This window comes from Molothrus ater, chromosome 8, assembly GCF_012460135.2.
Source record: "Molothrus ater isolate BHLD 08-10-18 breed brown headed cowbird chromosome 8, BPBGC_Mater_1.1, whole genome shotgun sequence".
Classification (NCBI taxonomy): domain Eukaryota; kingdom Metazoa; phylum Chordata; class Aves; order Passeriformes; family Icteridae; genus Molothrus; species Molothrus ater.
This window is the reverse complement of record NC_050485.2, coordinates 815,824-837,033: the sequence shown is the minus strand read 5'-3', so window position 1 is coordinate 837,033 and position 21,210 is coordinate 815,824. Positions and strand designations below refer to the sequence as shown.

Sequence of the window (21,210 nt, the reverse complement as noted above, 5' to 3'; positions counted from 1 at the left end):
GCTCAGTGCTGTGTTCCACCAAGGGTTTGGCATGGTGTGGGAAGCACAGGATATGGCAGGAAGGAGCTGCTGCCAAGGGAGTTACTGCTGCTGGAAGGGGCATTGCAAGCTTCCAGTCAGTATTGCCTTTCATTTTGCATGGATGCCTGAAACATGTTCTTTGCATTTCCAAGTATTCAGGGCTATGCATGGGCAGGTCCTGTCCAGATTGATTGTTGCACTCTACCCATATCAAGAATGTTCTGTTTCCCACACAGGGTTGCAGCTTTCCTCTGCACAAGCCATAACTTTCCTTTTGGAACCAGCAGTTCAGAATGGATTAATAAGAGAGTCAATGAGTTACTTCTCCATCATTTCCTATACCTTTTTAAACTAGCTGTGGGATTTTTTTTTTCACTTTTTTTCTCAAAGGGCACTTCCAGACCTGTCCATCAGATTCTGTGCAAAAGCAGTTGTTGTCCACAATGGAGCAGGCTGAACCCCCAGGATGGCAAGGCTCTCTGGTGGCATGTGGCTGGTGTTTGAGCAACAGCCCATTGTGGGGTTGGGAATGCACATCCCACATTCCCAAGGGAGAAGCACTCAGATGAAGTCTCCCCCAGCTTCTGACTGTAGGCAAACCAAACAGAAGGAGGGTGGGAGGAGGAATGATGATGGGGATGTTGTAGAGGGAAGTCCTCACTAAGTTACTCAGGGCCATTCTTCACATCTTTGCTGTCTCAGCAGCAGAAACCCTCAGGATTTTGTCAGGATCTCAGTGAACAAGCAGCTGTTGTTCTGCATTCCTTGCCAAGGCAATAACTTATTCCAGAAGTTCTCTTCAACTTTAAATCCTGTAGGTTTGAGGAAACAAGCTGCCGCTATAATTTTAGGCCTTAAAAAAAGTGTGGTTTAATACTGATGGAAAAATCAGATGAAGTGGTGTTTTTGTTCAAGACTGCCACATTATTTTTTGGGCATGTTTTATTCAACTTAAATGCTCCCTTCCCCCTTTCCATCCTAGGAAATTTTGCCTACCATAATACAAGAAAAAATGTTTTATTCACTGGAGAGCCTGTGCCAAACCTGTTTTCAAATGCTTTGTCTTGACTCAGCAAAGTGGCAGGGACACAGATGCTGATGCCAAGTAGCTTGCCTGGCTGAACTGTGTCAGTTGTGTTAATACAATCTTCTTCAGAAGCTGTGTGTCCCTTCAGAAGAGTCTCCCGCCTTCTTTGTTGACCTCAAAGTACCTAATTAGTGGAACCAGGAGTGGCCTGTCTTGCTGAGGTTGCACCAGGCAGTCCAAAACAGTAAGGAATGATCTCTGTAAGCCCCAAATTCTGGCTGCAGTGGGCAGTCTCTCAGCCAGGCCTTTCAGCAGGTGAGTTCTTGCATCACTGTGGGGAAGGAAATCCCTTCCTCACCCCAGTGTTCTGCAGCAGGAATGATGGATGCTCTCTAATTGCCAGTCAGTAGCAAATTCCTTATTCTTAAAATGCTGGCGAGGAAAGCAAAGTGGTGTAAGCTTTGAACAGGACTGCCTGCCAAAGGCTTATTCTAGCAAACAGCACCCATGTTAATTTTTCTGAAGTCTTTGCTCTGGTTTTTTTTTTGGTTTTTTTGTTTGTTTGTTTGTTTTGTTTTGTTTTGGGGTGGTTTTTTTTTACATCAGTGGTAGATTCTAGCCAATGCCAATATTCTCCTGCCATATTGCCACTTACCTCTCACCACTGTGTGACTGCAAGAGAGCTTCCTCACTGCCATTTGATGAGCAGACAGAAATTAAGACCTTGCATGTTTTAACTGCTCTTTTTTTAGACTCATATAATACATCAGCACTTCTAACTCAGAACATTATTAAAAATCTTTGTATGTGTATTATTTCTTGTCTTGGCACTGGAGATATGTTATTGTAGGAGAAACTCACCTACCCCCAGCATTTTTTAATTAAGTTTCATGGTTGCTGAGCAAATCCTGAAAATGGGACCCCTGAAGGCTTGGAAAAGAAAAAGGAAATACAAAGAACTGCAGATGTATTATTTCAATTCTCCTGATGTTTATTCCAGTTCTGTGGTATTTTGGAGCCTGACTCATGATATTTGAGTGCTTGGGGCTGACAATACAGATTTCATTCACACAGTCTCTACGTAACACTGTGTTTATGTAAGCAGAGCCCACCATGAAAAAGGGGGAGATGTGGGAGGATGGGAACATCGTAACCCTTTTCCTTTGGTGCTGCAGGCTGTTGGTAACTCCGAGTCAACCATATCAATGAGAATTTGTTTGCCTACTGTTTTTCCCAAAGTGCGAGCAAGGCACATATCAAATTGATGAAGTACAAAGAAAATGCATTTCAGTCTAAGGCTGTTCTTTGTCATTATGCAAAGTAGATATTCTTATTCTGAAAGTAGTTTCCTCTTTGCATTTTACAGCCAGGTACTTTTTCCTCTTTAGTGAACTTGCATTGAAGTAAACTTCATCCGTACCTTCGAGAGGGCTTAGAAATGAGAAGAGTTGGTGAGAGGATATGTCCACAGTGAGGGTGAGGCATCAGTAGTTAAGTGCTGGCATATTAGAAAAGGATATTCAGATCTTAAATTTAATTAACCATCATTATTTGTACAGCTTGAGAAATCTTAAAACAGTGATGCTCAGATGAAGCCAAACATTTCCATAATTAACTGAATTGTCTAATTGTCTAACTAAACTCTCTCACTAGAAGCCAGTAATTCAGGTAAGGGCATGGTCTGTAGTACTATGACAAGAAGAGGGGAGATTTTCTAATCCTGAGAGTTTGAAGTTTTGTTTAAGTTGCTGTATTAGAGGGAGTGTCTCTAAGTCTTTCATACAACATACTTATTATGAACACAGCATGTTGTAATCACTGTACCCCGTTGTTGAAACCAAACTGTAAGTTAACGGTGCTTTTCAAAGGCCATAGCAGTAAAGCAGGATGTTTTGGAAATATTTTGATAATTGGTTCTGCATATATTCAGAAACTTGTGTGGTATTTAGAAGATAGATTACTGAGCCATTAGCAGTCTAGCAATATGATCTGATATCCATATTAATAAACATCTGTCCCAGTGGCATAGCAGATGTGCTAGGTGCATATATAACATAAAATGTACATTTTTTATGAGTACTTTGTTCTTTTTTTACTACAAAATGTTTTAATTATATTATAGATAATGCTGTTAGTTTCAGTTGGTGACACTGAAAGTGTGTTTATAAAAAAAAAAGAACAAATGGGGTGAGGACAATTTTCTGAGAAATTCTAAAATACTACTCTGCTAGTGGAATGAACTAATTTTGAAAGGTGAGTTTTACTGTCTTCCACTACCAGCTTTGAGCCTATCATTACAGGCTTGGGGGGCAGCATTTTGGTTCTGGTGGTCCTGTTTTGGTTCCTCTCTAGGTTCAGTAGGCCCCTTAAATTCCAATTGCTACTGAGTTTATAATGAATGGCATACAGAGGGCTCAGCTTTGTGACTCCCCCTGGGAAATGTCCCAGTCTGGTAAAAATTGCCATTGTTTCCTGGAGATGAAACTTGAAAACTTGATAAATGCAGCTATCATAGTTGTATAGGATACAGTAGTTTAACTACCAGAAACTTCCCTAACTCCAAAAAATTCTTCCATTCCCATGTTATGCATCCTAAACTTCATCCAATTTAAAAAGCATTTATCATAGTTACAAAATCTTTTATAATTGTGATTTTTTTTCTTTGCAAAACACATGATGGACACTCCGAAAGGCAGTTTTGCCATAATGTAATATCCCTTTAGCCAAATACATCTTTTAAAGCAAAAATGTTAATGGTTTACTGGTAGCCCAGGTGTGGTTTTTAATCAGACTTTAGTATTAACTTGTATTTTCCGGGGGTTTTTGGAAGACCGATTCCTTTGTTGTGACATTCTGGGTAGTTAAATTATAATTATACCACTGGGAGGTCTTGTTCTTCAGGTAGCATTGAGAAGCTGTTAGTGAGCAGCTTGTGGGCACCAGTGTTGGCAGACAGGGTTGTTAATAGCCTGTGTTCACTGCACAGGGAGCTGGCAATGGCAGCCAGGAGCACAGGCTGTGCCAGCACTTCCAGCCTTGGGGAAGAGTCCCTGGGATTGTTCCCCAGCTGTGACCAGCCCTGCAGGGCAGGGTGCTGCAAACATCAAGGGCTGCCCTGCAGAGGGGAAGGCAGGGTTTGCAGAGGCTCCCTGGCACCACTGCAGGTTCCTGAGACAGGTGTGGCCACGGCCTGGCCTCCCTTCCAGCCTGTGACACTGCTGCTATTCAGCCCTTCTGCCAGTTCTTCTGCCATTTTCTGCCCCACCTAGAAATACAAGTTTCTTTTTTTCCCTAAAATGACTGCTTCTGAGGACCTGTGGGAAGAGGAGCCTCTCAGACCTCTGCTTCACCTGGGAAAATACTTTTGTTGTCAGTTCTGGCAGAGGTGACCCCAGTGACTTCATTCTGGCAGTTCAATCACCTTGATTGGAGGGTAGAATGGCTTGGGCTTTCATGATTAGATATTAAATGCCTGGAGACATGACCGGTGTGGAGTCTTGAGCCTCAAAAATACCTCCCTTCCCCTCAAGTAATCCAAACAGCACAACTTTTTGAGCAGTTTTGTGGTTTTTGAGATCTGGATGAGACTTTTTTTTTTTATGACTGTGGTTGAAGAGATAGCCAAGGGGAATGAAAAAATTTGAGATAAGAAGAGTTCAGTGTTAAAACTGCATTGTTGATCCAGCTCTTAGCTTAGTTGTGTTAAAAGCCCTCTCAGCAGCTGTGTTCACACCCCCAGTGCTGTGCCTGTGCCAGGTTTCCCAGAGTTTCCATTTTGCTTGGCTGGCACTGAAATCTAGATAGGGGTCTGCTTGCAGGGTGGGCTCCATACAGAGAGTTGCTCCACAAGGTGTGCTATTCTCTTGCTGCAAAACACACGTGGTGGTTAATGATGTGGCATCTGAGAGCAAACTGAAAATAATGAATCTGCTTTCATTTGCAGTTTCTCCTATCAGATGATCAGTGGGATTGTGGTCAGTTGGATTAGAGGAAAAAACAGATCAAAAGTGTAAACTGCAAAAAGACAGCTTGGTCATAGAGCACATAAAAATGCACAGTTACAGCTTTTTGGGTGTGTCCAACAGCTGACCCTGCATTACTGAACCAGAGCTCTCCTGCTGTGACTCTTGTTCATGGCAGTCTTTCTGGAGTTTATGAAAATGAACTCTCTGAATTCTGAGTTTGGGTTTTTCAATGTTTATTTTTGGATAATCAGTTTATTGTCTTCTTTGTTAGTTGTTGAAAAATCTAAAAATCCTTTAGAAGTCAGTTCTTCAATGTCTATGTTTTCTTTTGCTACCATCCATTTTTTTCCCATGGGTAAGTAAAGTGCACCATTGTGTATTCATCTGGGTTTGTGATGATATAATTAGAATTCTTTACAACTCCTTGTCCAGAGGGTAGGTGGCACCTTAAACCTCTAGCTTGGACTTTCTGAATTCAGATGTTTATGCATCTGCCAGAGTATGTAATGGTCTTCAAGTAGCTTGTGTTTTTAAATTGTGTGGATATATTTTGTGTTAGTTCATTTTCTACTTCCAGCAATGTTCTCACCTGCTTGAGGCTGGAGAAAGGTGCTCTCTGCTCAGTTGTACATGCCTTTAAACAAGTGAGGGCAGGTCCTACCACGTGCTCCATCCCTGCTTTGTTCTCAGGGAGAATCTGATGTTTCAAGGGATGTTTCAAAGAACGGATTGCTCCATTAATTTGATTTCAGGTGTTGTCCTCTGTGGCCTTTGCATCCCTGAGGCAAGGGATGGCCTTGGGACAGTGGCTGCAAGTGCAGGGACAGAGCTGCTGGCTGAGGACAGCCCCAGTGCCTCTCTGCAGCCAGGGGATCTGTCACTTTGGTTCCTGAGCAGCAGTGCAGGGGGTAGGCACAGGCTGTGGGGGACCACGGGCCAGCTGAGGGACACAGGGATGTCCTGAGAGGTCTCACATCCACCTGAGGATGCTGCTGGCACTGGAGAGGCCCGAGACTGGTTTAGAGGTTTCCCCCAAGAGCATGGTCCTGGGCCAGGCTCCTGTAACTCACTTTTGCTGCTCAGCTCATGAGTGTCTGTGCTCTGATGGGAAATTCCAAAAGGTAATCGTTGGGGAAGATGAAACAGGAAAGCCTTATAAATATGATTGTCTAGCAAAAGATTTTGAGAATATGGAAACTATAAGTGAGATGGAAATGAAAGCAAGCTTTGAGATACCTCAGTTACTGAACAACTGGAAAACAATAGTGTGGCCACTGAAGGTAATTCTCTTCTGATGAAACAATACTCTCTGCTTGCAGACAGGTCCAAGGGTCAGAGCAGACCCTACAGCTTGGCAGAGGGGCCCAAAGAGGAGTTTTTAGGGTTTAAAATGTAGCACAGTATGGTAATGTAGTGATTCTTATAGGCTGTATGTAAATGCTCTAGGATTTGTATATTGTACTAGATTGGTCAGTGAGAATTAGAATATTCAACATAGAAGATTTATTATTGTAATGGGAACCTCGCGCTCTTGCCTGTTTTACTCCCTTACTCTCTTACCCTCTTACTCTCCTACCCTCTCATCCTCTCTACCCCTCTCTTCTCTCAGCCCTGCTCTGAGCTGTGCCTGGCAGCCCCCAGCAGGGCCCTGCACCCAGGCCCTTTGCAATGAACCCCAAGTTCCACAACCTGGCTACAGAGATCTCTTGTGTCTGTCCATCCCGACTGTCCTACCCCCCGATGCTCCTACAGTAATGTCTTCTGTTAATGTAATTTTTTAAAATTACATAATTGAGGAATAAATACCTTAAAAATGATAGTACAGTCATAAAGCCATAAACTCTACCTTTTGGGATTCACTTTTGGGAGTTTAAGTTGCTGAACAGGCCTTGCTGCAGGGCATGCTCTGAAAGGATAAGGAAGTAGTCTGGGTGTAGATGTGGCTGGATTTTTTAAAGAAAATACATTGTTTGTGATATTCAGGACAATCTATTTGCTTCTTGTTATTGGAGAACTGAAAAGATACACTGTTAAAAGCAAGAATGTTTCATTTCGTAAAGGTTACAGCATATCCAGAGGATTTCAGAAGACAGTATTGACCTCTTTTAGAGGCATTGCTCTATTTTTGCCCTGTAGCACTCACACCCCTACTTCATCTCATTAGTATCCCTCCCATGGCATTTTTTCTCCTTCCAGGCCCTAAAGACTTGCTTTTTTTAGAGCAGGTTATAACTCCTGTTGAAAATTCAGCACGTGGCCCACAGGAGTGAGAAGCAGGTGGGGCTCTCTGCAGATTCCTTAGAGCTGGCTGGGCTGTAGTTCACTTGTGTGCTTTGGAAGGGTGCAGATGTGTGCAGCTGCAGTTGGTCAACTGGAGACATCCTGCACACAGCCAAACACCTCTGTGCCTGCTTTGCCAGCCTTGCAGGAGACAGCTGGGAGTGCCCCTGCTGCCAGGCTGGCAGTGCCCAGGGTACCATGGGCAGTCCTGGCCTGCTGGACAAGGACAAGCCTTGATGTGTCCTTTGCACTGTCCCCTCTTGGCCCAGCTCAGAGTGCAGGGGGCCCTGCATTCAAAGCCTAATGTGTGCTCACAAGTTTAATGTTACTTGTTCAGAACCCAGTTGCTGCTGCTGAGAGTGCAGAATCCCCGAAACACAGTCTGTGAGGCCCTTGGGTGGTTTCCTGTATTAGGTTAAAATCTCCAGGTAATTTATGTTCATGACAGAAAAAAAAATGGGAGAATGCAGATTGATGAGGCAAATAGCAGAGACTTCTCCTGCAGTCACTGAAACAGTAACTGTGGGTATGTAACATAGTGATTAAAATGACAGGCATCCAAATGAAAGTCCCTGACTGGAAGTGAAAGTGTGCTTTGAAAAGCTGGATCTGGAAGCAGAAGGAGATGGAGAAGCATCTGAGGGATAATGAGAATAAAAAGAGGTGAGAGGCATACACAGTTAATGCCTGGTTGAGGTGGCAGAACACTTGAGATGTGGTGTTCCCTCACTTTGTACTGATGGTGTTTGTGTATGGCTGTGAGAAGCATATCATAGGAAATCTGGGGATACATTTCTGGTGGCACAGGAAATAGTGGCTGGGAAATTGCAAACTGGGGAAACCAGTTTACAGTTTCTACAGCTGTAAATAATGTCCTCTGGAACTAAACTTGAGCTTCATGGATGCTACAAAAGGCATAATCTACCTACAAAAGGCATAATCAGATTTATCCAGGTGCATTATCTTGTATAAACCACTGCTTTTATTATCATTTAATTTCTTTTTAGCAAACTAGTGCCAAATGTAGAAGTATTTCTATGTTTATATGTGCTTACAGAGCTGAAAATCCAAGACATGCCATGCTTTGACTTGTGCACACAGATGGACACCCTTGATGTTTGGAATTCTCTTGCAGTCTTTGGTAAGATGCATCATCAAAGTCCAGTTTATACCCAGCTGAGACCAGCTGCAGGACAGCAGCTTCCTCTCTTTCCACTTTTTTCATCACTACAGGCTTTTGACTTTTTTTTTAGTTCAGTGTAAAATCCACTGATTAAATAGTTTAGCAACAACAGTGAGCTTTGCTTTTTATCTTTAGATCACAATGACAATTTGATAATGTTATTTTTTATATATAGATAAAAGTATTTCATTATATGGTGTTCTGTTCTTTAATATATGTGGCTGGTCTCAACTGGACAGAAATTACACATTTTCATTAACACATTTCATCATGGTGGCAAGAGAGCTGCAAGTGTCTTAGAGAAGACGTGGACTTTGGGATCTAGAAGTGAGGAGAAGGGTCTGTGTGTGTGCACAAGTGTAAGTGTGGGAAGACGGCACAATTCTTTGATTTTCATCTCTATAACTAGTGTATGTAAACATCCAGGAACTGCTGTGTGTGGCTGCTGCACACATGAATATTCAGTGCATCAGAGTCAGACCTGTAACCCTTTGATGCTTTGCTTCCCACGTTCTGTTGTTGCTGTGATGAGTTTTGTCAGAATTGTGATTTAACAACTTACAGTCAAAATTTTGGCTGCTTTTCTGCCTCCCGGGCTGCAGGTACAGCTTCTCTCCAGACATACCTTCCTCTGTTCCACCTGACTGCTGCTTTGTGTTCTCTTCCATATTATTTTAAGAGACAGTTCAAATTGTGACGCATCCGTGATATGTAACATTATTATCAGCAACTACTCAAGTAGTATCAGCATTTTTCCCTCTAAATGATATCAGGGTTTCTCAGTTCCACAAGTGATATGATCAGGATGGTACAGCAATGCTCTGCTATATGGGACGACATTCTGAAGCAGGAATTCCTTTCTGGTTTTATGCTTTTTAAAATGGTGAACCAGAAATACTTCTAGTGACAGTTGTTTTGCAGTGCTCACCTTTGACCGTGCAGCCAAGTTCGCAGTGCCTGGATTGCTCTAACAAAGTTTATTCAGCTGACAAAATATGGGAGTGTAGAAATACTCCTGTTTATCCTTGTCATGTTTAAATAGCTGGATTGTGACTTCATTTATCCAAGCAGAGAGGAAGAAAACTCTGGGATCATTAGGAAAAGGTTCCTTCTGTGTTTATGTAGCCTCAAATACATTGTCCAAGCAGTGCTACAGACGAAGGGCATTGTGTTTGTCATGGCACAGCCCTGCTGCCTGTTACAGGTGAGAGATGGCCAGCTCTGGGAAAAGCATGGGGAGGTCAGGAGCAGAACTAGTGAGGATGGACCTGAGGGCTGCACAGACGGACAGCCAGGGACCATGTCCTTGGAAGCAGCTGGGGGGGATGGGGAGGCAGGGCTCTGCTGCTCGGTGGCCCACAAATCCCTGCCACGTGGTATGGCACTGGACATGAGCTACAGATGTACCACAGGGTTTGTGAAATCACCACAGCACTCAGGCTTTCCTCAGAGACCAGAAGTGGTCTTGGTTTTAGTGAGATTCAGGGAATTTTGGATATGGCCATCAGAACTGAAACTGATAATCACTGATGGTCTTTGAAAAATCTGCTTCTGTGTTGTATGAAGCACTGAGAAAGTTTTTGGTTGCTGTATTTTGGTCTTGGATTGCACAATACAGCAAGTAAGAGAAACAAAAACAAATGACTAGGTCCCTCATAGAGCAAAGCCTTCTAAATAATAGCTTGGCTTTATTTTGTAGAGCTGGTGAAAGGACAGGGGGCTTGGGGAGAGAAGGATGACCCAGATAAGAAAACTACCAATGTGAGATCAACAATGAGTATCTAGATAGCAGAGCAGAAAAAGAAAGATTCATAGGACTGATAGAAAGTTGTATTGATCTAAAAAAATTGCTGCAAATAACAGTAATTTTCAATTCCCATTTCACTGCCACAGAGGTGTAAAGCCTTTAACTAATCCCATGGATTTTTGCACTGGTCTTCATTTTCACTGTTTCTTTAGCCAGAGTTGTATTATCATTCTGCCTTGGAGAAGGGGAGAGTCTGGACGTACAGCTCCCAGGAACAGGCTGGCCCCTTGCACAGGACAGGTACCTGTGGGACAGGACCTGGAGGTGGGCAGGGTGTCACTGCTGCCAGACCTTGTTCTGTGTGAGTGCCACAAGAACAGCACAGCCCTCAGTGCCCAGCACCAGTGACTGCCGCTGGCCAGGAGGAGCCTTAGTGCCTGCTCCTGGAATAAGCTGGAGCATAGAAGCAAACCCAAACCTCATCCATTCTGTTGGCACTCAGTCTTCTCTTTCCTAAACAAAGTTTACATCTTTGCAGGAATTCTCCTACAGAGATCTCGTTACTTTAAAAAAAGATGAGAAGTATTTATTTCTCCTCTGTACTGTCATTTGTCTATATTTCCCTTTACCTCTTCTTCTGCAGCATGCTAGTGCTGATTCCTGATGGATTTGTGATCTGCTGAAACTCAGTGCTCCTTACTGTCCTGTTGTGTAGGGACTGACTCTCCATGTGTATCTCTGTGTTTGATTTTCCTACCTGAGGGTATCTTTTTTTTATTGCATCTACCTTTTCTTCCAGCTCTCCTCAGGTAATTCGTAATCCCAAATCTGGCCTCCTAGCCTATTTCCTTCTTCTTTGACATCAGTAACAATTGTAAGTTCATTAAGCATTCTCTTTATTCCCTTCACTCAAGCCACAAATAAAGAACTGAGCAGCTCCAACACCAAGGCAGATTCCAGAGAAACCAGGTTGCTTCTCTTCTGCCCTCCGCTGTGGCAGTGGCCCTTTGATTACCAGTCCCTCTGCAGTGTGCTCTTCCAAGTTTGGCATCTCCTTAGCAATGACTTCATCTATTTTCCATATATTGTTTAGGCAGATCATTAAAATCCAACAGGACAAGGTTTCAGACCCTGCCTGAAGAGACATGGTAGTTACAGCTTCTTATCTTTCCAGAAGCCATAAACGTTTGTTTTCCATTAGTTGGACAATATTTATGCTTGAAAAATCATCTGGGCTGTTTCTCATATCTGTTACATTCTGCCTGCTTTTTTTTTTGTTTTATTTCAAATTGATAGGATTTATTTGCCCTCAGCAGACATCATTTGGAGCTGACAGACAACTGGGGCAGCTGCTCTGCTGCCCTTGCTGCCAAGAGGTTTGGAAGGGCACCAGGTCAGGGGCTGGCTTCTGCACAGTCAAAAAGGTACCAACCCAGAACAGCCTTTACAAACTTTTTTACTTTACGAAATACTCGGGCTGGGTTTGTGTGTATCACCCTGCTCTTGCTGTACAAAGCCAGTGCTTTCAGACCTCCTGTCCCTTACTCCTCTTGAAGGGAGATGCGGACTCCATGTATTACCAGTGCAGGAAGGCAGCAAGGAAGAGAAACTCCTGTGTTAAACCCATTTTCACTTCCAGAATAGACAGATACATATATATGCTGTGTTCACATTGCCCAGAACTCCACTGTCCCATTTTTGGGTCCTTAGAAACCAGATATTTTTGTAAGTCTTAAATTCCTTTACTCACAAAAGCTATTCCTACCTAAAAAATACTATTTATTACAATGAGTTTATGGTTGTTTACTTCATGCTTTTGAATGTTTTTTTCACTGTGCGCTTTTCTTATCTTTTCATTTTTATTACATTAATTTTGTTTGGGAATAGACCTGCTTCAGCCATTGCACCTGTAAATGTCGAGTGGGGGTTTGGCCTTAATTCAGTTACTTAGTTTTACCAGCGTTAAACCAGAGTTCTTATCTTGTAATTTCCAAACCTGTACAGCCAGACAGCAACGGAAAATGCATGATATGAAAATCTTTCTTGCTCTTGTGTCTACAGCTGTAACAAACTGGCAGAGGCCAGCTCTGGGATCCACCTGTACAATCTTCAATTACCTTGTACCCATGTGGATTTCCTGAGGACCTCTGCTGCCTTCTGTTTGTGTAGATGTAACTGATAGACATGTGCAACCACGTGTAATAAAAGGGATTTTTTATTATAGCCACAATTCTAAAAAGTGTAATTTTTCTTCCTTGAACACCAAGCCCTTCACAGATTTCTTCTAAAACTCTGCATCTTCAGCTAGGAGGGGCAGGCAAAGTGATCTGCCGGAGAAAATTATTGACTCAGTAAGTTTACAGCATTTGTAATGAGTGAGGTGTGAATCCTGCTTCCTTGTCCCTGCTCTCAGGACTGCACATAATCACTGGGTTAATAAAACAAAAAACAAACTTCAGAACAGCTCACAGAATAGAGATCAGAATGTGAGACTGGAATCCAGATTTCCTACCATGCCAGTACTAAAACGCTTTGCAGAGCAGCAGTGGGAGGCAGAAGCAAGAAGAAACACACAGTGTGTTTGGGGAGGAACTGCAGGAGGTACAAATGATACCTTGGAATGTGTGGACAGCTGAATTTACTAACCACAATAGTGTCTATAAAAGGTAATTGTTATTTGTAGGAGTATCTTTCTATGAGTAAATAAGTGGCTGTACCTTATATAATTGCACAGTAAGTAATGCACTTTCCTCAGGACAAACACGTACCTGATGTAACACTTCCATCACCTGGATAGGAGCTCTGACCTTCCTCACCTCAGGAAATGTCTCAGTCCACTCCCCACTCCGAGGAGCCCTTGCCAGCACTTGGCTTCCTTCAGCCCTAACAGATGGACCAGACTGGGGCTGCTCAGGCTGGCCTGGCTTTGGCCAGGATTGCCAGACCTGATCCTGCTTTGAGCAGGTTTGCTCAGGTTTGAGCAGCGAGAGAGAGACAATGCTGGGTTAGGACTGGTTTGCAGTTGTGCCTCCTGTGCAGTGCCCTGGCAAACTTGCAGTTAGAGTGGCAGTGTCAGGACCTGCTGATGGCAGCATGGCCAAAGCCTGGAGCTCAGGCCCAGAGAGTGGCCGTGAGCATGGGGGCTGTGGCTGGAGCTGAAGCTTTCAGCTCACACTGTGGAGTGCTGTGAAATGTGTCCCTGTGTTGAGGTGTGAGTTCCTCAGCCACTGCTGAGTGCAGCTCCCTCTGCCTGCTTCTGCTGCAGGGCAAGTGTGGAGCATTTGCTGAGGGGAGCACAGCATGAAGGGGGAAGCCACCAGCTTTGCTTGCAGACACAAGAATTTCTCTTCCTGGAGAAGGTGATGGCAAAAATATTTTGGAGTTGAAATAGAAGTTTTCATTACTGTAAGAGTTAAGAGTATCACTGCTTTTCAGAGTGAAATACCAGAGTGAAGGAAAACAGAAACTAATACCCTATACTGATGTCTGCAGATTGCTGTGCTTAAGTTTAGGCAGACAGGGATGAAGTTGCTCTCAGTTCATCCTGGCTTGGAGCAAGAACAATGAGATTTGAGAGGCTTCACGCTCTCTTTCACAATTACCCAAACCCCTTGGTGTTGTACTAATTAACACAGTCCAACTTCTTTCCTCCAGTGATTGTACCTTTCAAGAAACATTGAGGTGAAGCGTTGGGTTTTTTCCCCCTATACCTTTGTAGAGATACTCCAAATAGCTTTCTTTGTATGAAAGAAATAAGGAAATTATTTCCTTCTTTGTACAAAGGAAATAATCCATTTTCTTTCGTGTCAGACTTAGCTGGATGTCTTTCTATATATTATTTATGGTGTACTCCTGGTTTTGTTGTTGGATAGAGTAGCTGATTTGAGCTCTAGTAACAATCCATCACTACCTTGGGGAGATATAATTGCTTGTAAGTATAGTAGTTCGTGTCTTGTCTTTGTTTTTCATTGCCTTGAATGTGTTATCAGCTTGCTCAACCTGTAAGGCCTTATGCTTGGAAATAGTGAGGTGTGAGGAAAATAGATGCATTAGATCCTCCATGCAATGAATCCAGGGTCTGCTGTTGCAGGTTTTGAACTCAATGAATTCACTGGGGATGAACGTCAGTAACTGAGTGTGTGAGGTGAAGTCTAGCCTTAAACATTAGAGACTGGAAGCAGGGAAGGAACAGTAAGATTAAAGCTGACTTGAAAAAAAAAATTAAGTATTACACAGTTTCCATAGCCAAGAAAATAGAATTTCTTTTGGGGAAGAGGTGGAAGACTGCACAGTGGAGAAATTTTGTGATGTTGTTGACCAGCAGATGGTAGTTGGTGGAAAGGTTTTTATATTTGTTTCTTGAACAGCTGTTAGGTGCATGAGCTATTGCATGTAGGTGTGCACTATCCACCGTGATTTGGGATGCTTCAGCATGTAGTGGAGGAGGATCAGGGAGTAGATCTGTAGGAGGAAAGGGATGCTGTTACAGTGATAGAGAGAAAGACCTAAATATCTGGAAAAACATTCCAGAGAGTGAAATAGATAGCTCATTGCCTCTCAAGCAAAGTGTTTTTTCATACTTCAGACTTATCAGAAAAAAATCCAAGTGCATATAAAACTGGTAGGAAGCTGTGCAGTGGCTGGGGAAAACAACCTAGATGATTTAATAGACTTTATGTGTCTCTAACATCTGGATTCAGGGAGTTAATCTGAGTTAGTGGCATTCTGAATCTATTGAGTTTGTGCTAAATCAGGGGAAGTGGGAATTCTCAAAGTGCACAGCTGCACTGGTGTCATTTGAAGGCAACATGTATTGAACCTGGTAGTTATTCACCAAAACCCCTGGAGCTCCTTTGTTGAATTTCAAACAATAAAATCCCAGAACTGCAGAGGCCTCAGCAGAGGATGGAGCGATCCCACCCTCAGAACAGGCATGGCTGCTTTGGCCCCTTGGCAGGGGTGCCACAGCCTGAGGCTGCTCCTCCAGAAGGGCAGCTCTGAACCTCAGTCCTGCACCCCTCAAGGGCTCTCCGTGTGTCCCACAGCCTCTCTTGCTCAGCATTCCTCCTTTGCTCCACTCCAAAGTTCCAGGTTGTTGTGGGTGTAAACCCTTCTGTCTCTCCTTATGTTTATGACATGTAATCATCCTTTTTGCACAGCTTCCCAGTGTGTCCAAGCTTCCTTCATGGAAACCCTCACAGAGCTGCAGTCTTACCAAAACAGGGAAGTCTGCAGGAAGGCTTTGTGTAGGCTTTTACTGGGGTGTGTACCTCAGTGTGCTGTCTGCTGTTCTCCCAGCAGCTCTGCCTCAGGGACTCCTGTTCAGACTGATGGCTGCAGCAACCCCTCTGGCTTTGTACAGGAACGCTATAGGGACTCTCTTTCTAATCAGTAGATTACTTAGGTCAAAATTTAGTGCTTGCACTTGAGCTAGCGTCCTGTTCTGGTGCGGTTTTTGTTTTGGTTTTTTTTTTGTTTTTGTTTTGGTTTTGTTTGTTTGGGTTTTTGTTGTTGTTGTTGTTGTTTGTTTTTTCTCTGTTTCTTCCGTTTTGCCAGTGATTCAGCAGATCTGGTGTACTTTCCCAAATATTCTTTTCAGAATACTCAGAATTTCCCAGCATCATAAACTGGGACTAATGGCTTATTATGCTATACTGTAAGGCAGCTAAGCCTGTGCTTTATATCAAAGCTCTAGATTTTACATGAAGGTTAAAAAGGAGCACAGACAGTCCTTGGTTGTGTAGCAAAGGAGCTTTCTTTTTGTCTTCTTAATGTGCTGGGGATTCAGCCCATTTCAACACAAGGCTGAGGCATTCCTGGGTATTTAACGTTTATGTCAAGACTGAGCTGTGGCTGAAAGCTCAGAGGCATCACACCCCGCATTTCTTAGGGGCTGTAGAGGAGAACTTCAATCATTGGTACATTAGGTGCCCCGTGGGGCAGAAATCTCCAGAACAGTCATTGCTGAGTGCACCTCCAGTGGCTTTGAGGGTGGCCATGTCTGTGGTGAAAAGTAACACTTCATTTTAATTTCTCTGAAGTAATTTTTTGGGGTGGAATTGTTTCATTCTCATTAGATCCCTGAGGGTACAAGGAAATTCTTGGTTTAACTGGAGAACTTTACCCTCAAAGCCAGCTTCAAATGTCAGCAAAGCTGCTGCAGGTTCGAGAATTACCTAAGCAGCAATGGCTTGAACTGTTCATGCCATCTCTTCTTTGCTGGCTGTTTTAATCCTGGATTGTGTTCACCTTTGGTATTGTTTGGCTGGTCCTGGGTTGGACCTTGCCAGGAGGGTGCTGGGCTGCTGGTGGTTTGTGGAGCAGCTAAAGGATGTGCTGTGGGTGCCTGACAAACCTCTGGCCTTTGGAACTGTTGCAGTGCAAATAACAATGAACCAGTGGCCCGGAATGGAGGGAAGGGTCAGTAGGCACACAAAAGAATTGGGCCTAAGGATTCAACAACTAGGGATTCAAAGGGAAAAGACCAGGAAAGATGGTCTTCCAAAAAATGGAAGATATGGCTGAGGGCTCAAGTACTCAATCCTAGATTCAGGGGATTGCATTTGCAAATTCACTCCCCACATACTTTGCCATCACAAGAAGGTGCTTTTCTGTGGAACAGTGATGTGTAAAATACTGGATTCTAGGTTGTTCCAATTGTGGGCTTCCAAAGTTGAGAATAAGGAACTGTAATTAGTAAAGTATGCTTTCCCCCAAGAACTAATAGTTCTTTGCTGAGCAATATGATTAATCAAGAAGAGATTAAACATTATCTGTCATCTTGTCTTGTCACCACTGTCATTTCCTGACTGCAGTACAGGTCCATACTATAATATTTTTAGGTTAAATGAGTTTTTTTAGTGGAATGCTCCTTACACATAAATGCATACTGACTTGGAGGAGAAGGATCTTCTCATTTGAACAGAGTTACATCAATTTTTTTCATGTTGTCTACTTCCTTTGTCCAGTGCAGAACTTGTAAATTGATTTAGGGCCTTTGGAAATTAAATGCTTAGTGAAACTAGAAGTATTTCTGTCAAAGATGTTGGAAGGCAAAGCTGAGTTCAGCAGCATTGCTCCCTTTATACATGCATGAAGTACAATTAAGTGTTGATTTTAGTTCGGGTGGAGTGTTTCAGCATTAAAGAGGCTGAGGCTCAAAGAAATGTGAAGAGAAGGGTGGTCATACTTCTGCCTCAAGTAGTCACATTTTACTTCTTAGCTCTTAGAAACATTCTCCTGTAATTAAAGCAGCTTTTTGGGCTTGGGAGGGGGCATACAAAAAGTGTCTGACTTTCTGGCAGACTGTTCACAAGAATTTGGCTGTTTTCCTAGACTGAAATTCTGAGGAAATTCCCTAATTGTTTGGGGAATATTTTTCTGATACAGCATATCTGTGTTCTGAGTGGCACATGTACGCTGATGTGCAGCCCTGTTCATACATCTCTGTTTGGATGTGAGTGCACCAATTACATTTTTAAAACCCCAGCTAAACCAACCCTGCTATTTTTCTGACCAGATATCCATAATGGCTCTCAGAATACACTGAGCTGAACTTCCTTGGAACATATTACTAGAAAATGGAATGGAAAGGAACCTCATATAACTCTGGGAATAGCAAACTGCCCAAGAAATTTCTTAAAATCAGGATTTGTCATGGGTTGTACTTTCAATATGAAGAAACTGTAACATCTTTCTGGTGCTTCTGCATCCTGTTGATGCCAAACAGTACAAATTTGTGGGACATGAAAACACTTGGGGGAGGATTTAATTACTGTCACTTGTGTATGGATTATTGCTTTGTTTAATTGAGTTGTTCTGCACCTAGCTTGCAGGGCTGTCATTTATTCTGAGTGTCTGTGCTTCTCTGAAGGGGAAGAGGCCCTCTGAAGCACACGGCCGATGTCATCAACGCCGCCAAGGTGATCTCGGAGTCGGGCTCGCGCATGGACGTCCTGGCGCGGCTCATCGCTGACCAGGTGAGCTGGCACTGCAGGAGCCTGCCCTGCTCAGCCACACACCCCAGCACCTCCCAGGGGCTGCTGCAGGAGTGCCTGGGACACAGCTCCTGTCTGAGCCTCCCTGTGCATCCTCCTCTCCGTGTGTGTCGGTGGTCTGTTCATGTACACCTGAAAGGGATGTGTACGTACATCACACGTGTCCAGGTACACACATCCATCTGCACGTGTGTTTGTACATGTGTGTGACTATTTGTGAGCTCCCTTAAGCTCTGAATGCAACATTTTAGACATAAAGTATATATGAACATGTATATAGATACACATTTAAAATATATATATTCATGGCTGCTTTTATTTATTTATTTATTTACTTATTGTTAACATATTAAGGCATATGTATATAAATGGTTGTATAAAAAGATGTTGTCCTGCTTTAACCCCAACTGGCAACTGAGTACAATGCAGCTGCTCGGTCACCTACTCCTGGATCTGGAAAAAAAGGAAACCTCATGGGTTGTTATAAAAAGTTTACTAATTTAAAATATAATAGTAGTAGTAGTACTAACATTGATACTGAAAGAGAGGGGGAGAGAGGACTGAGACCAGAGAGGAAGAAGGGATGCCCAGCACAATTCCCCGGCATGTGCTGACTGATGCCCAGCTTATCCCTGAACAGCAATCAGCCCCTTCCATGTGAGTCCCCCATGCTGGCCATGACACTCCATGGAATTGGTATGGAAGAGCCTTTGGCCAGTTCACATCACCTGTCCTGGCTGTGCTCCCCCCCAGCTGCCTGCACACTGCTCTCTGGCAGAGGGTGGGACACTGAAAGGTCCTTGTGTGCCACCTTCCTTCCCATTCTTAATCCAGCAGAGCAGGGGGCCAACCCCTGTGGAGAGCATGAGCTCTGTGCCAGGCAAAGGCAGCCAGCTGTGCAGGCAGTAGTGCAGAGCTGCAGGCTCATCCTCTCCTGACTGACCTGGGGAAATTACCCAGCAGCAATGCAGCTGCTCCAGGGGAGCTGTGGGAGCACAGCATGGAGGCACTGGCACAGAGCTCTGCTGCTCTGGGCAGGTGCTTACTCTGAGCACCAGCTTAGGAAGGACAGACTTGTCTGGCTTCAAAATGGTTTGTTCTCCACCCTCTGCAGAGTCACAGAATCCACAGTTTTCCTGTACTTTCCTTCCTTGCCCCCAACCCCTAACACTGGCTGTTTTGGCCTCTGCAAATCTGCAGCTTGAAGGTGATTTTTGGTTTTGCATTACGCTTTTATTTATAGTTATTTTAAGTAACTCTTATGAGTTACTAATCACCATGAAATGCCAAGTGTTAGAGCTGGAAGGTGTGCTTTATTTCTGTCGGATTTTTAGATGGCTCAATCTCCCCTAGAAGAGCCCAGCAGGAGCAGGGTAACTCAGCAGCCTGCCTAGGGGAGCTGCAGTGGCACATGAGCACCCCTGCAGCCTCCTCACCAGGCTGGCTGGGTCTCTTTAGGGCTGTACAACACCAACAGGGGAGTGCAGGTGTCACACCTGAAGCATTTCTTCCTTTGTGGCTGCCTTTCAGGTCCAGGGCAGCACAGGACAGTCACTGTTTCCACACCCTCACGTGCTCTCTCTTCTCCCTTCACTTTTTATTTTCATATTCAGTGCTTGCTTTCCTACCCTCTAGGAAGCAAAACCAGTCTGTTAGTGGTTGTCCTGTGTCTCTCTGAATTCCAGATAACAAAGAATTTCTATTTTGCATCTAGACAGTTGTGATCAGATTTGTGGAAAAAACAGGTAAAATGTTTGAATTGCCCAATTCCTGATCTTAACACACTTTCTTCCAGCACTGGACCACAGCTGCTTTCAAGATTTTATCTATTACTGATTAAAATTCAAACCTGTCACTGATACACTGCAGAAAATGATGAGATAGCAAAGCCAAAGCTGAGTAAGGATCATAAATTCTTGTTGGTTTTAGGACAGGGAATCCACTCTCACTGAAATATTTCTTCTATGAAAGAAAGATTTCAGCTGTATTAGTACAATGACTCCAGCCTGGAAATATGAGCAAATCAGTGTGAGGAGAAAGTATTCATGAACCACTAGTGGTGATAATTCGTGTGTCCCCTCAGAGCTGCTGGGAAATGTGACATCATTGAGGTTTTGTAACCCATTTACTGAGTTCACTCCAGCTCCTGGCCTTGGTCCTCGCTCAGAGCTTGCACATTGCTGGCACCCAGCAGCCACCTGACCCCTGGGATTTGTTCTGTGCATCTGAAGGACACTCCTTACTTACAGGTGTTGCTTGGATTTTAGATGCGGTTTTACATTACATTATATGCATTAAAACCAGAAAAATCCAAACACAAATCAAAAGATGGGCCAAGGCAGAAAACACAAATCAAAAGATGAGCCAAGGCAGCCCTTCCAGTTATGGTGAACACAATAGCAAGTATTGCTAGGTAGGTGTGAAATTTAGTAAAGAGAATCTTGCTTTGTTCCTCCTATTACAGATATTCTTAGTATGATCCTCTCACTCCTTGCATGGCTAGAAAGCTTTTAACTTCTGTTAAAAGAAGGTTTAAAAGGCATTTTTTTGGCTGTGCAAGTTATCCTTTAACTTAGAAAGCTCTTTTCTCATTGTGATTTTTTTTTTAATCTTGAAGGTATTTTCAAATTCCTTTTCTCAGCTGTTGTTTTGTCAGGTTTCCTGCACTCCTGGGGTCTTAAAATAAACTTTACATTCCTCTGGGCTACCAAATAACTATTCTCTGAATTTGGGCCAAACTGGATAAGCCCTTCAGGAATTTGGTACCCAGTCAAACATGAGTGCCAGTATTGCTTTCCTGAGCAGCATTTGGACTTTTTAGTAGAGTATTTCACATGTTGCCTTTTACTAACAACTAAATTCTGTAGCATTTCTATTATGTGAAAAAAAAGGATTTATATGATTTTTATAGCTCCCTGTTGCTGTGTTTGAAGGGAAGGCATACAGTGTGGTACAATCAGCAGAACTCAGCTGTATTTCAGTCCACAGTC

At 43.3% G+C, this 21,210-nt stretch overlaps 1 protein-coding gene across 1 annotated transcript in view; it reads left to right on the top strand.

Moving 5' to 3' along the window:
• CTNNA3 (catenin alpha 3) overlaps positions 1-21,210 on the top strand; it is a 424,386-nt gene that overhangs the window by 384,140 nt on the left and 19,036 nt on the right. Inside the window, 1 exon segment of the mRNA XM_036385424.1 lies at positions 18,097-18,202. Coding sequence (XP_036241317.1) covers positions 18,097-18,202 — 106 coding nt within the window.